Here is a 16,582-nt window from a genome sequence, read left to right on the forward strand (position 1 = left end):
TTTTTTATTTTGAGATAAGGTCTTGCTAAGTTTTTTAGGATTTCACTAAATTGTTGAGACTGGCCTCGAACTTGCAGTCCTTCTGCCTCAACACCCTCCCGCCCCCAGTTGTTGGGATTACAGGCATGCACCTCCATGCTTGACCAACCTAACTTCCTTCCTTCCTTCCTCTTTTCAGTGTTCGTAACAATTTTATTTATAATAACCCCAACTGGAAAAAAACCAAAACCCCTCAATAAATTAATAATTATGAAAACTGATACATCCAAACGGATACATAGGTGATGCAAAAGAACTACCAAAACATGCTACAACTTGAATGGATCACAAGGACATTACGCTGAGTGAGACAAGCCAATCTCCAGAGGTCATCTGTTATGATTCCATTTATATGATAATCTCAAAATAACAAAATTATAGAGATGGAGAGCAGTTAGGTAGTTGTCAGGAGTTAGGGATGGTTTCTAGGGTGTTTCTCAGCATTGCTGAGCACTTTCTGATTTTGTCTCTTTGAATTTGTTCCCTCTGTGTAGAACTTTTGTATCCAATATCTTATGTACACTTGTAAACTATATTCTGTTTTTTTTGTTTTCCTGACCTTACTATTAATCTAAAAGTCTTCATTCAATTATTCTGTGTCTCCTCATCTCATTTAACTTTTCTGAAGAGCATTTAAAACTACATGACATTTATTTGAATCCATACATGTATGTTCGTGTGTGTGTGTGTGTGTGTGTGTATGTGTGTATTTACTGGAATATATATCAATTCCAGTAGGGTAGAGAGTTTGTCTTATATCCCAAGTGCTTAAAATAGTTACTGGCCCATAATAGGCACTCAATAAATATTTAATGAATGAATGAATCTGATTTTATAAAGCAAGATTTATTGAATGTTGTGTGAGCACATTCTATCAGGTGATTCTTATAGAGGACTCACTTAAGTGGGGAAGAGAGAAATTAAATAGGCATAAATAAGTATAAAATTACTGATTTTGCGAAGTATTATTAAGTGAATGAATGCCAACAAAATTTTGCTGCTGTTTTGTATTATCTAACATGCTTATATGTTGTATTATCTAACATGCTTATATTGTTAGTTTCCCAGATGCTTTTAGGCATCTGGGAAACTAACAATATAAGCTTTCCTAATACATGTTAGTAAGTTATTTCATCATTTTAATTATAGGGTTTTCATTATTCAAAGTTGTGTGGTTTTATATCCAATGATTACATGTTAAAATTTTATTAATATTTTCAAAGTTTGAAGAAAGGTTTTTCAAAAGTCTGATTCTCAAAAGTTAAACTTTATCTTCCAGAAAATGATAATAGCTTTTGAGGAACTTCGTGTTCAAGCTGAGAATTCCAGACTGGAAATGCATTTTAAGTGTAGGAATCCTACTTAATTTTTATGTTACTCTTCTGCTATGAAATGCATTTTAAGTGTAGGAATCCTACTTAATTTTTATGTTACTCTTCTGCTATTTGTAGTTTTATTAGTTTTTGTTTACATGTTAATCTGTTTAGTTTGAAGCCCTCAACTATTTTACATTTTGTATTGTCTTTGTTTTCTGTAAGCCCCTCAAAATCTTGTGGGATATGACAGGGAAGTAATGTATGTTAAAAATGTTTTTTTGTTTTAAAACTACATTTTTTTGCCTGGGTGTGGTAGCACATGCCTATTATTCCAGCTACTGGGGAATCTGTGTAAGGAGGATTATAAGTTTGAGGCCAGCTTGAGAAACTTAGTGAGACCCTGTCTCCAAGAAAAATAAACAAAAGGCTGGAGGTATAGCTCAGTAGTTGAACATTAATCTTGCTTGTTCAAGGTTCTGGGTTCAGTCCCCAGTACCATACATACATATATACATACATACATACATACTGCCTAATACATATATACAAACTGTCTTTTACATGAAATTAAACTTATAATGGTTTGTATTAATTTTTTTATAAGTATAGTTTGGTCTTTTATATTTCTTGGTAAAGTATACATCTGAAAATAATTATATATCTAAAACTTTATATTATAAAAAGATATATATACATGCTACTATAAGAATTTAAAATTTTTAAGTTATAATTTGCTATTAAATTCACTTTTACTAAACAAAGCAGGAAGAAAATAGCAGTTTTAACTCTTTGAAATTTTTGGAGTTTAATATAATTTGAGATAAGGAAGCGAAATTATCTTTCAGTTGGTTTGTAATGTAAAAAAAGTTCAATACAATTATGTTAAGACATTGCACATATTTATTTTATTTTTAAGTAAAGGAAGATTATGAAAAAATCCAGCACCTTGAAGATGAATATAAGAAAGAAGTAAATGACAAGGAAAATCAGGTTTTTTTTAAAAGCCAACTCTATATTCTTTTTGAAAAATTAATTAAAGTTTTTTTCTGCCAACACAATATTTATACATATTAATAAAGTACATTGTGATATTTTAATTCATATATATTGGGTAGGGATTAATGCAGAGTAATTAGCATATTAATCACCTAAACTTTTATCATTTCTTTATGGTGGGTACATTTAAATTTCAAGTATTCTGAAATATATAATGCTATATTCTTTGTAAAATTTGTTACTTCATAAAATCTTAAAATATCAAGAGATATTTTTGTTTGCTGGCTACATGATAAATTTCTGAGAGAATTTTATTATATGTATCTAAATATTTACTGTTTTGCTTAGCCAGTTTACTTTTTATTGACTTAAATATGTACTCACTGAATGCTTGGTTTTTTATAATGAATCTTATACAATATTTACATTGGTTTACATTGCTACAAAAATATAAGAAATTTTGTTCAGATTAAAAAAACCTAATAAAATGTAAAGATTATCATTGACCATGCAACTCACATTTTACAGTTTATTTTGAAACTTCCTATCCATGACACCAATGAAAAGAAACTAAAACATTCTGTTGCTTTTTTCTATTAATATCATATAGTGGAAGACTTGAAAATGGTAAGTCTATACCCTTTGACATTTGTAAGAATGTCAGTTTCAGATTATCATTTTGCCACATATATATTTAAGCCTTATTCATACATATCACATTCAAGCCTTCTGCTTTGCAAATAAAAAGAGATACATAAAAAGGAATCTTATTTCCAACTATATTTTCAGTTTTTCTCCTCTTATTTGACATAAAATATTACAGTTAAGGATATGCTTAAATAATAAAATTATACAAAGAAATTAAAAGAGTTTTAAATTGTGGTTACATGATAGTATTTTTTTTTGTTTAGATATTTTGAAAGAGTTGTTAGCAATTGTATTTTATCTTTAAATCAGATTTCCTAAAGAAGGAAATCTTTTTAAAAGTTAAAATAATGCAACTGGGAGTAGCGGTGAATGCCTGTAATCCCAGTGGCTCAGGAAGCTGAGGTGTTGGATCAAGGCACTAAGCAACTCAGTGACACCCTGTCTCTAAATAAAATACAAAATGGGGCTGGGGATGTGGATCAGTGGCCTAGTGCCCCTGAGTTCAAGCCCAAATGCCCCCCGCCAAAAAGTTAAAATAATGCTTATTATGAAAAGCACAGAAACAGAGTATAATGCTAAAAAAGCTTTTTGGTGTTCTTGAGACATGTATAGTGCTTACAGATTGTTAGACTTCTTTGTAAATTGATTGGGTGATCAGCTAATGTCCTATTCACCCTGATGCCCTGCCCCCATCCTGAAATGGGAATCCTAAATATTATTTATAAGATTTTTTTTTGTGGCCTTCTAAATTCCTGCTTGGGGGGGATATAAACTTGCCTGATGCCATATGTTAGGCACACACTCTTCCTCTGAGCTACATCCTCCAACTCCTATTTTTTAAAATTGATATGCTTGTCTTCCTTTGCAAAGATGGAGTAGGGTCAGTTCTCTGACTACAGTAGATGTCAAGTAGTGGAGTCCTGGGTAGGAGTGTTGACTGAACCTAGAGAGGACTTATTACCCTTTACAGACTTCAGTTTCCTTGTACTTAGACTCTTGTTTTATACTCACCTATACAGTGTCTGTTACCTCTAATTCTTGAAATATTATGGCATTCTTTGAGGTGAGTTATTTTGCTTCTCATTAGTACTTTTCTATGCAGTCTCTTTAGTTTGACTTTACTTCTCTGAGCTAGGTCCATTCCATCCAGCTGCTTGTTTTTTTTTTTAAATATGTTGTGGCTTATGAACTTTATGGACTCATGTGGTTTCATAAATGATTAAATCTGTTTTTCTTGTTTTCCCAGTTAATTTTTGGGTGATTTGGAGGTGAAAAAAGGGGAGAGAAGGTCTTTTTGTCATCTTGGATCTGAAGTCTTCAACTTATTTTTATAGGTTTAATTCTGACCTTTTCTTCACATCAATGCTATACTCTTTTAACCATCTGAATATTTTCAGTTATGTGAATAAAGCACGATCTCTCCATCCTTTGTGTTCAGCCTAGAATACTCATTTCCCAATGTTTGCGTGATTCATTGCTACATATCTATCATTTCAGCCCTTTTGAGAATAAATTTTTGATTACTTTCTCCAAGACTGATTTAGGTGTTCATGATTCCTATAACACTTTCATCTTATTACTAGTGTAGTTGTCTCCCAATCTAGGCTCTGAGTTCCTTGAAGATGACTTTCCTAATATTCATATATGCAATACTTATGTTTCTGGTGCTCAATACTATTGAATGAACAAATCAGTACACTCTGTTATGCCATCTTCTCAGTAATAACTTGAAATGCACAGTATAACATTGGGTATCTTGTGCTAGCTTGTTCATTAATTTTAATAAACCTAATAAAAATAAATGTTTATTATGCAAGCATGTATGAAATACTCAGTACATACAGTCATCTAAAGTATATAGAGAAGTATATAAAACAATTACAGGAGATAAGGGCTTAGGTGCCACATTTAACTTTTTATATAATTTTTTATATCTATAACTTAAAAAAATCTATTCTAAATCTGTTATACATGACATGAATGCATTTCAATTCATAGTACACCTAGAGCACAGTTTTTCATGTCTCTGGTTGTACTGAAAGTAGAGTTATACCATTTGTGTCTTTATACATGTACATAAGGTATTGATGTTCATAACGCTTTAAAAAATATTTCATTTTAGTTATCACTACTACTGATCCAAAGTGCTGAGAAAGAAGATAAAATGAAAGATTTGACATTTCTGCTAGAGGAATCCAGAGAAAAAATTAATCAATTAGAGGAAAAGACAAGTAAGAATTTACATAATATATCAATGTGTCATATGTATTCCTTGTTATGATCAAAATTTTGACTTTATTTACAATAAAGTTTGTTGTAGTTATTTTCTGGTGCTGTAATTCCAGGTTGGAACAGTTGTCATAATAGAATCACTTGGGGAGTGTTTTCAAAGTAAAACTTTTCCCTTTTCTATGCTTTTAACCTACCCCAAAGTTTCAACTTTGTGTTCCAAAAAGATAGGGATCTGTGTCTTTTTTGTTCACTGATGGATTTCAAGTGCTTAGAACAGGATCCAAAACATATGAAGTACTCATAAATTATAAATGAATGAATTCCATGGGAATAATATGGAGGAAGCTATTTTTCCCAGAGGAAGACATTTGGAAAAGCATTACAGAAAAGTTATTGAACCATACCATAGATGATTTTTTTTATATTTATTTTTTAGTTTTTGGCGGACACAACATCTTTGTATGTGGTGCTGAGGATCGAACCTGGGCCGCATGCATGCCAGGCGAGCGCGCTACCTCTTGAGCCACATCCCCAGCCCCCATAGATGATTAATAGTTCAGTAAATAGACAGTGACTTGGAGGAGACATTGTAGGCAGAAGAAATGGCTTGTGCAAGTATGAAAGGGTATTTTGATAAAATTACAGGTGTGACTACATCTTAGAGAACTCAGATGAGACTGTAAAAGAAATGTTGGATCCATTTATGAAGAACTTTCTATGTAATGGCATATATAGAGAATATTATTGAATAGTTTTCAAACTTGTTCACATGGCAGGACATTTGGAAGGCATAGTATAGTTTACGAGACACCGTATATCTTCCAAAACATCATAGGGACCTGTGGCATTTATTTTTTTATTCTTCAAAACATTACCTCTTCTTTACATGGCAGATAATTATTTCTTTGAGCCTGTGCTTACCAATTTTATCTTATTGTCATTACTGTATCTATTCTGTAGATATATTGAAATTAACTTTTTGCTACATTTTGTGATCTTGTCTCATCCACATTTTTGACTACTTCCTTTACCCAAAATGAACTTTCTACTTCAAATGTGTTGGCTCAGTTGTAGTGAACACTTCTTCATTCTTCATTGTGTGTGTATGTGTGTGTGTGTGTGTGTGTGTGTGTGTGTGTGTGTTTGTTTGTTTATGGTGCTAGGGATTGAACCCAGGCCCTTGTGCATGTGAGGCAAGCACTCTACCAACTGAGCTATGTCCCCAGCTCTCTTCAGATGTTTTAAGCATTATCCTCTGTCTCCTATGACTAAGAGTCTTGAGGACAGAGACTGTGTCTCTTTAAACATCTTAAGTGTAACTCTAGTGCCCGACATTTTGCTTTGCACATAATAGAAGATCAATAGATGTTTGAACACATGAATTGATACTTAATCCTATATAAACTGGAAACAGTCTTAGTCATGAATAAATATAATTCTGTGTGATTCTGTAAACTTATAACCACTGAAATATATTCATTTAAATCACTTTTATTTATTTCCCAAATGTATATATCTTCCAGATGTGTGTTTCCATTTCTTTGTTTCAGTTTGGTTATTTTCTAATGACCTGTCTTCTAATCTTGCTTTTGCTATATTTAATTTATTCCAAACTTATCTTCTGAATGCTTAACTTTAATCATATATTTTTCTTTCTAAATTTCTACTTGATTCTTTTAAAGATTCCAATGTTCTGATTAAATTCTCTCTCTTTTTGAGAGAGAGAGAAGAGTGTGTGTTTTAATGTTTATTTTTAATTTTTAATTTTTTTTTGGCAGACACAACATCTTTATTTGTATGTGGTGCTGAGGATTGAACCCAGGCCGCACGCATGCCAGGCGAGCGTGCTGCCTCTTGAGCCACATCCCCAGCCCTAAATTCTCTTCTTTAAAAAATCATATTTTTTATCCTTTTGAAAATATTAACCATCAATATTTTATTTATAGTCTCCATTACTTCTATATCTGGTCTATTTTATTGTCGTTTTTAAAACTGGCAAAATAGCATAAAATCTGCCATCTTAAACCTTTTTAAGTATACATTTAAATGGTATTAAATATATTTACATTGTTGTACAACCATCACCACCATCCATCTCTAACTATTTTTTATTTTGCAAAAATGTAAATTAAATATTAGCTCTCCATTGCCTTTTTCCCCATCCCCATGGCAACCAACTTGTCTGTCTTTCCTCTCTTCCTCTCATTTTCTCTTGCTCCCTTTGTTCCTTTCTCCTTTGCTTCCTTCCTTTCTTTTGCTGTTTTGTCATTTGACTTATCTTTGTTGTACCCAGTTGACTTTTTATGGAATTTTACCCATTGTATTGTAATAAGAAAAGAGAGATTTCAGACAATGATGTCTTTTCTCTGGAAAAATCTTGCCCATTCTACATAATATCTAAAGTTTATGTTTTCTCAATATATTATTGATTTTTATCAAATGCTTTTTGGAGCATATATTGAGATTTTCATATGATTTTTTTTGCCTTTATTTGCAGTTATTTTCTAATGTTATTTTTTAATGTTAAACAACTTCTTATCCCTGGCTATAAACTTAATTTTATTAATACATTATTAATATATACTTAATTTTACTTATATATTAATATATACTTATATTAATATATACTTAATGTATATTAAGTATAATACATATTAATTATATATATGTTTAATATATATTAATATATATTATTTACTTATATTAATATATACTTAATTTTATTAATACTTTGTTTCACTTGGTTTTACATAATATGTATTTAAATTTTTGTTTAGGAGTCTTGCACCCATGTTCATAAGTTAGATGGTTTCTAATTTTTCTTTCTCATATTTTGTCATATTTTGGTATTTAAGCTCAATAAATGAGCTTGGAATTATTTTTTTATTTTGCGTATTTTTGAAAGAGGTTAACAATGATGTATTACTTCTTTCCTATAGATTTGCTAAACTCCAGTGATTTTAATCTTATCCCAGGCTTATTATTGCTATTTATTAATTTTTGGAGGGTGTTATTACTTTTTAAAAAATTTCATTCTTCTAATGAATGGGACTTTATAAGTTTTCTGTTTTTTTTGGTAATCAGTTTTGTTTAGTTTATTTTTATTTCCTAGGGTTTTGGGATTTTCCTCTATTTTCTGTATTTCAGGCATAGATTTGTTTTGGTCTGCCTCTATGCATTTTTGAAAGTAGCAAGTTAAAATCTTACGTGTTTATTGATTTTTAAATATATTCTGGTATTTCTGTAAACAAGCATTTATTTAGAGGTTACTTTATTAAAAGATGCATTCAGATTTTAGAATGTTATACATCCTTGGTAAAGTGAAGTTTTTATCATTATAAAAGGATTCTTTTTTAAAAAATATTTTTTTAGTTGTCAATGTACCTTTATTTTTTAATTTGTATGTGGTGCTGAGAATCAACCCAGTGCCTCACACATGCTAGGCAAGTGCTGTACCATTGAGCCACAATCCCAGCCCTATAAAAGGATTCTTATTTGTCTTAGTAATACTATTTGTCATAAAGGAATTGTTTTCTAATCTAATATAGCTTTGTGTACATTTTATTCCTGGCTTATTACTCTGGGATAAATATTCAGGAGTACAATTGCTAGTTGTATGGTAGTTACATAGTTATTTAACTTTCTCAGAGTGGCTTTACCATTTGTATTCATACTAACTATGTATATAATCCATTTTTACCATTTTATAACTATGTATATAATCCATTTCTATATATCTGCTCAAGAATTTGTTGTCACTATTTAGTTATTCTGATAATTATGTAGAGGTATCTGGTGATTTTAATTTGTATTTTCCTGATTGATGATGGTGAAGATCTCTTCAGTACTTATATTTATCTGTATATATTCTTTGTGGAATGTATTTCTGTGGCTTTTGCTGATTTTCTTATTAGAGTGTTTCCTTTTTAAATGTTGATTTCATTAGTTCTTATATAGTCTAGATATTAGTCCTTCATCAGAAATTTAATTTGCATGTATCTTCTTCAAGTCAACAGCCTGCCTTTTTTCCACTCAACAACATCTTTTGTAAAGCAAACTTAGAAATTTTATTTAACAGCTAGTCTTTTTATAAACTGTTTCTTTAGTGTAAGAACTCTTTGTCTAGCTCTAAAACTGAAGATTTTTTTCCTATATTTTCTCCACACACACGAAAGTATCTTTTTCTCTAGTACTAGGGATTGAACCCAGGGCTTCACTCATGCTAGACATTTTCTGGTCATGCTCTACTACTGAGTTACGTCCTCAGCTCTTTTTATTTTGAATCAGGGTCTTGTTAAGTTGCTGATCTTTCTGCCTCAGCCTCCAAAGTTGCTGGATTACAGGCATGTGCATTGTCTTAATTACTGTAGCTGTATAGAAAACCTTAATATCAGATAAAAATTTCTCCCACTTTGTTATTCTTCATGAAGACGGTGTTATGTATTCTAGGGTGTGTGCCCAGTCATGTAAATTTTAGAATGAACTAGTCTATTTCTACAAAAATCCTTTGTAGAATTTTCATAGGAATTATGTTAAAGCTGTATATCAGTGCAGGAAGAATTGATCTTTTTTGCTCTGTCATCAAATCTAAGAGCATAGTATTTCTCTATTTTCATCTTATTTGATTTCATTAATGATAATTTTGTGGTTTTCAACACAGTTCTATACTTGTCAAGTGTATACCTAATTATTTAATTTTTTGAATTAATATAAGTAGTATTATGCTCTTAATTTTGTTTTTCTTATGTTCATATTTTAGTATATAGAAAAGCAATTGATTTTGGTGTGTTTATATTTATCCTTTAACATTGCTAAAACTCAATTCATTCTAGAATTTTTTTAATTCTCTGGGATTTTTTTATGTGGATCGTCATGTCATGAGGAAATAAATTGCTTAATCCCTTACCCCCCCCGCCCCCCACTTTTCTTTATTTTCTTACCTTAGTGCAATGGTTAGAACTTCCCACACCATTTTGAATAAGAATTCTGAAAGTCAAGATCCTTGTCTGGTCTCTTGATATTTTAGGGAAAAAGCATTTAGGTTTCCTCCATTAATTACAAGGCTAGCTGTAGCTTTATTTTTATTTTTTTGATAAAACTGTTTATCAAATTGAGCTAACTTCTGGTGCTATAGTTTGGATGTTGAGTATTCACTAAACTCTGTGTATTAAAGGCTTTGTCGAAAGTGCGGTGTTATTGAGAGAGATGGTGAGACATTTAGGAGGAGGGGCCTATTGAGAGATCTTTAGTTCATTGTGGGGACCGCAGCCGCCTCCTCTTTGCCTCTTGCTTCCTGGCCATGAGGTGAGCAGTTTGCTCCATCAGGCACTTCTTACTGTTGCCATCCAATATGCCCAAGCTGTGGGTCTGACCAATTTTGGACTACTGCATCCAGTACCTTTTCTCTTTTTAAGTTAATTATCCCAGATATTTCATTATAGTGACAAAAAGCTGAAGGCTGAGGCTGGAGGATCACAGGTTCAAAGCTAGCCTCTGCAACTTAGTAAGAGCTGGGTGTGGTGGCATATGCCTATAATACCAGCCGCTCAGAGGCTAAGGCAGGAGGATTGGAGGTTCAAAGCTAGCCTCAGCAAAGGTGAAGTGTTAAGTAACTCGGTGAGATCCTGTGTCTCAATTAAATACAATAATCTCAATAAAATAAAATAGTTAAGCACCCTGAATTCAAACCCTGGCACCCATAAAAAGGCTGGAGGGAGCTATGTAGTTCAGTGCTTGCCTGGCGTGTGCAAGGATTCTCCCCCCTGACAACAAGTGTGTGACAAGTGTGCTCTTCACGTATTAAAATTTTTTTATTGTGAATTGGTGTTGAATTTTATCCCGTGCTTTTCCTGAATTGATAGATATTCTAATGAATTTTTCTTTTTTAGTCTGTTAGTGTGGTCTATTACGTTTTTGAATACTGAACCAATCTTGTGTCTTTGGAGCAAACCCCATTTTGTCATGGTATAAAATTGTTATTTATATAAGTGTGGAATTTGATAAGCTAACATTCTAGTAAGGATTTTTACATTTATATTAATGAAGGATTTTAGTCTATAGTTTACTGTTTTTGTACTTTTATGTCTGGTTTTGATATCAGGGTAATACTAACTTCATAAAATAAATTGGCAAATATTTCCTCTTCTTTTTTCTTAAAGAGATTGTATAAAATTGGTGTTAATTCTTACAAAATTCAGGTTAATTTTTTACACATTTTGGAATAATTCTTCATATAACTGGCCTAGATATTTCTTTTTTGGAAAATTTATAATTATAAATTCAATAATTTGCATTAATAGTTATAAAGCTCTTAAAATTTTATGCTTCATATTTAATTATCTTTTTGAGGAATTTGTCTATTGTAATTTGTCAGGTTTATTTATTTTTAATTAATTAATTTTACAGTAGAATGCATTTTGACATATTGTACAGAAATGGAGCACAACTTCTCATTCCTCTGGTTGTACATGGTGCAGAGTCCCTCCAGTAGTGTAATCATACATGTATATAGGGTAATAATGTCTATCTCATTCTATTGTCCTTCCCATCCCCGTAGCCTCATCCTTCCTCTTACCACCCCTCTATTAAATTTATTTTATAGAATTGTTTATGGTATTATTTTATTTTCTTATTGATACCTGTTGGGTTTGTAGTGATATGTTTACTATTTTAGTCCTGATATTGGTAATTTGTGTTTCTCTCTTTTTGATTCTTCCTAAAGGTTTGCCAATTTGTTTTTTTCTAATAACTCCTTCTTTTACTTCTTTTGTTTTTATGTTCAATTTCTTATGTTTTATTTCTTATGTTTGTTCATTTGTTTATTTAATTTTGGTACCAGGGGTTGAACCCCAGGGATACTTAACCACTGAGCCACATTCCCAGCCTACTTTTTGCATTTTTTTTTTAATTTTTAATTTTGAGGTAGTCTTGTTAAGTTGCTGAGGCTTGCTTTGAACTTGCCATCCTCCTGCCTCAGCCTCCTGAGCTGTAGAGATTATAGAGATATTGCCCCAGTCCTGTGTTTATTATTTCCTTCCTTTTGCTTGCTTTTGATTCGTTTTGTTCTTATTTTCTAAATTTCTTAGGTGGGAGCTTAGATTATTGATTTAAAGTTTTTTTTCTTTTTTTTAGAATACATGCATTTATTCTGAAACTATTCTGATTCTTTTAATAGTGTCTCAGCTAAGCTTAGCTATATCTTACAAATTTTGATATTGTATTTTCATTTTCACTCTTTTTAAGAATGTATTTTTTAAAACTTTAGACTTCCTCATTGACATACAATAGATTATTTAGAAGTGTATTGTTTAGTTTCTATGCCATTAGAGATTTTCTATTATCTTTGTTACTGATTTCTAGTTTGATTCCATTGTAACCATACTCTATATAACTTCAGTTCTTTTACATTTGTTAAGAATTCTTTTATGACCCTCCTGTGGGTTTGATTGATTATGTATGTTGTTATATTTTCTTTGGGCACTTGAAAAAAAATGTGTATTCTGCTGTTGATTAGATCCTGTTGTTTGTTGGTTGTATAACAAACTACCATAAACTTAGTGGCTGAAAACAACACAAATTTATTATCATACAGTTCTGGAGAATCAGAAGCTCAAAATGAATTTTTTGGACTAACTTCACCTTGAAGTTTGGTATGTCTATTCTTTCTGGAGACTCTCAAGAGAAAATATGTTCCTTGTCTTTTTCAGCTTTTAGAGACCACATGCATTTCTTGGCTTGTGTTGCCTTCCTCAGATTATTCAACTTGTGCTTCTATTGTCACATTTTCTAATGTAATTTGGAGTTTCCTGCCATTCTTTTAGGAGGTCCTTTGTGATTATGTTGAGTCTGTCTGGATAAAACAGTATAATCTTCATATCTTAAGATCCTTATTCATATCTGCAAAGACTCTTTTGTGTGTAAGGTAACATTTTCACATATTCTAGGGAATATAACATCATTTTTGAGAGTTTTTTATTCTTTAGTGTTGAGGCCTTCTTTAATCTTGATTTTTTTTTTGTCTTAATTTCTTTTTTTTAAAGTATATATATTTTATTTTATTTTTAAAGAGAGAGTGAGAGAGAGAGGAGAGAGAGAGAGAGAATTTTTAATATTTATTTTTTTTAGTTCTCGGCGGACACAACATCTTTGTTGGTATGTGGTGCTGAGGATCCAACCCGGGCCGCACGCATGCCAGGCGAGCGCGATACCGCTTGAGCCACATCCCCAGCCCCTAAGTATATATATTTTAATATTTATTTTTTAGGTGTAGATGGACACAACACAATGCCTTTATTTTTATGTGGTGTTGAGGATCGAACCTGGTCCCGATTTACCGCTGAGCCATTACAATCCCAGCCAATTGTCTTAATTTTTCTGTAGTTTATATATAGAGGAATGTTGAAGTCTCCAAATACAATGTGGATTTGTCTTTTTCAGTTGTAACAGTTTGTTTTGTTTTGCAGCTTTTTTATTTGTGTATACTTATACTGAGATTGCTATGTCTTTTTGATTATGGACCTTTTATCATTATATAATCTCTTTTTCTAGTAATTTCTTGCTTTGATGTCTGTTATGTATGTTACTTGATTTAATGTTGTCATTCTTGCTTTCCTTTGACTAATAGTTATACGTTTTATCTTTTTCCAACCTTGTACTTTCAAACTATCTGTTGTTATATATGAAATAAGATTTTAGTAGCTATCATATAGTTTAGTTGCTTTTTAAAAACCCAGTATGCTTAGCTCTTTATTTTAATTTTTACATGTATATCATTTACATTTAATGTAATTACTGGTATATAAAGGCTTAAGTCTGTTCTTTTTCCCTCTTATTTTTATTTTTCTATTTTTTTTCTTTTCAATCTTCCTGAGGGCTACTTGAATTTTTTTTTTTTAGAATCCTGTTTGCACTTAAGTTTTTTTTTTCTTGTGTGTCTCTATACAGACTTTAAAAAAAATACATATTTTTTAGTTGTAGGTGGACATAATGCCTTTGTTTTTATTCATTTGTTTTTATGTGGAGCTGAGAATCAAACCCAGTGCCTCTAGATTAGTACTCTATCACTGAGCCACAACCCCAGCCCCTCTCTACAGACTTTTAAAAGTGGCTGCTCTTGGTAATGATAACACAATCTACTGATATCATTATTTTTCAAGTTTAAGTACAGAGTTCTTTACTCATTGTTTTACATCTTTTACCATTCCCATTTGTAATAGAATTGTTTTCAATATTTCCTTTATACACATTTAGAACCACATCATACAGTATTATAATTTTTTTTGCTTTCAGTATAATACATAACTTAGAAAATTCAAGAAGTGAAGGAAAACCTACAATATTTACCTATATTTTTGTTTATCATGTTCTTTTCTGATGTTCACAATTGTCTTTTCACTGTTTCTTTATTAGAGGACTTATTGTAGTTATTGTTTAGGGACGTCTGCTTGCAAATCCAGTTCATTTTCCTCTATCTGGGAATGTTGTAATTTTTTTTCCTTTTTTTAAATAGGATTCTTTCTGGTTGATAGGTATTTCTTTCAGCTGGGCGCAGTGATTTAAAACATATTGTGGCCAGGTGCAATGCCAGCTACCTTGTTGATTGAGGCAGGAGGATTGCAAGTTCAAGACCAGCCTTGGCAACTTGGCAAGACCCCGTCTTAAAAAAGAAAAAAAAATTAAGAGTTAGGGGATGTAGATCTTTGTTAAATTATATTTAGATCAATCCCAATGACCAAAAAAATACAATGTACCAGCAAACACCCATACTCTGCTACATCCTTCTGACTTCCATGATTCTGATAAGAAATTCATTGTTATCTAATTGTTTTCTCCCTGTGTGTGAGGTCTTCATCACTGGCCTCTTTTAAGATTCTTTGCCTTTAGTTTTCAGAATTTTAAATATGTGTATTGTTGTATTTTTTTGACCTTACTCTCTGAGATTTGCTAAGATTCTTGCATCTTATGTATTTTCCAAATTTGGGGGAATTTTCAGCTGTTATTTCTTTGAATATTTTTTAGCCTTGCCTTCTTTCTCTTGTCCTTCAGGAATTCTTGATGACATGAAAAGTTAGATATTTTGTTGTTTTTATATTCCCTCAGATCCCTAAAACTCTGCTAATTTATTTTTAATATTTTTTAGTTGTAGATGGACACAATGTCTTTATTTTTATGTGGTGCTGAGGATCAAACCCAGTGACTCACACATGTGAGGCAGGTGCTCTACCACTGAGCTACAGCCCCAACCCTCTAATTTATTTTTCATTCTATCTGCTGTCTGTTCAGATTTGCTAATTTTTTTTAATGGTACAGGGGATTGAACCCAGGGGTGCTTTACAACTGAGCTAAATCCTCAGTCCTGCTTATTTTTTATTTTGAGACAGGGTCTTATTAAGTTAAGTTGCTTAGGACTTCACTAAATTGTTTTTTTTTAAAGAGAGAGTGAAAGAGAGAATTTTTAATATTTATTTTTCAGTTTTCGGCGGACACAGCATCTTTATGTGGTGCTGAGGATCGAACCCGGGCCGCACGCATGCCAGATGAGCGCGCTACCGCTTGAGCCACATCCGCAGCCCTTCACTAAATTGTTGAGGGGCCTCAAGCTTGTAACCCTTCTGCCTTAGCCTCCTAAGTTGCTAGTTTTTATTGTCCTGTCTTCTAGTTCACTGATTCTTTCCTTTGTCCCCTCTTGTTTTCGTTTTTCGTCACTGAGCCTGTCCACGGAGCTTTTTATTTTGCTTATTGTATATTTTTGTTGTTGTTGTTCAAAAAATTATTACCCTAACTCTTCAGTCTTTTAGGATAAGGTATTTTTTTCCCTCTCTTGTAGCTTTTCAGCTATTTATTTATCTTTGATTTTCTAGTAGTTATAATAATATATTTTAAGGTATAGTTTTGTTTTATGGCTCCTTGAAAGTATAAATTAGTATCCTTTAATATTGCTTCCTAAAAATTCTTGGTAATCCCTTCAGATGTTGTATGCATTCTATTTCTCACTTTTTCTGAGTAAAAAAAAAAAATTAGGGCTGGAGATGTGGCTCAGCGGTAGCGCGCTCGCCTGGCATGCGTGCGGCCAGGGTTCGATCCTCAGCACCACATACCAAGATGCTGTGTCCGATGATAACTAAAAAATAAAATATTAAAAAAAATCTATAAAAAAATTTAAAAAAATGAGTAAAACAACTGTTAATTTTCTGACTTTATCAGCTGTGCCAGTCTTCATTTTTTTTTTTAAAATAGCTTGTCTTTCTGTGTCTTATTTTGGCTAAAGTCTGCTGATTTATCTCATGATTCACTAATTCTCTTATTTGTTTTTAACCCATTATGAAACTCTTTAATTTTTAGTTACTGAGATG

At 31.8% G+C, this 16,582-nt stretch overlaps 1 protein-coding gene across 1 annotated transcript in view; it reads left to right on the forward strand.

Moving 5' to 3' along the window:
• Positions 1-16,582, forward strand: part of Sycp1 (synaptonemal complex protein 1) — a 114,651-nt gene that overhangs the window by 13,180 nt on the left and 84,889 nt on the right. The window contains exons 10-12 of the mRNA XM_077791408.1: positions 1,319-1,388; positions 2,272-2,345; positions 5,122-5,230. Coding sequence (XP_077647534.1) covers positions 1,319-1,388; positions 2,272-2,345; positions 5,122-5,230 — 253 coding nt within the window. The remainder of the gene's footprint in view (positions 1-1,318; positions 1,389-2,271; positions 2,346-5,121; positions 5,231-16,582) is intronic.

Source organism: Urocitellus parryii, chromosome 11 (genome assembly GCF_045843805.1).
Source record: "Urocitellus parryii isolate mUroPar1 chromosome 11, mUroPar1.hap1, whole genome shotgun sequence".
Taxonomy (NCBI): Eukaryota; Metazoa; Chordata; class Mammalia; order Rodentia; family Sciuridae; genus Urocitellus; species Urocitellus parryii.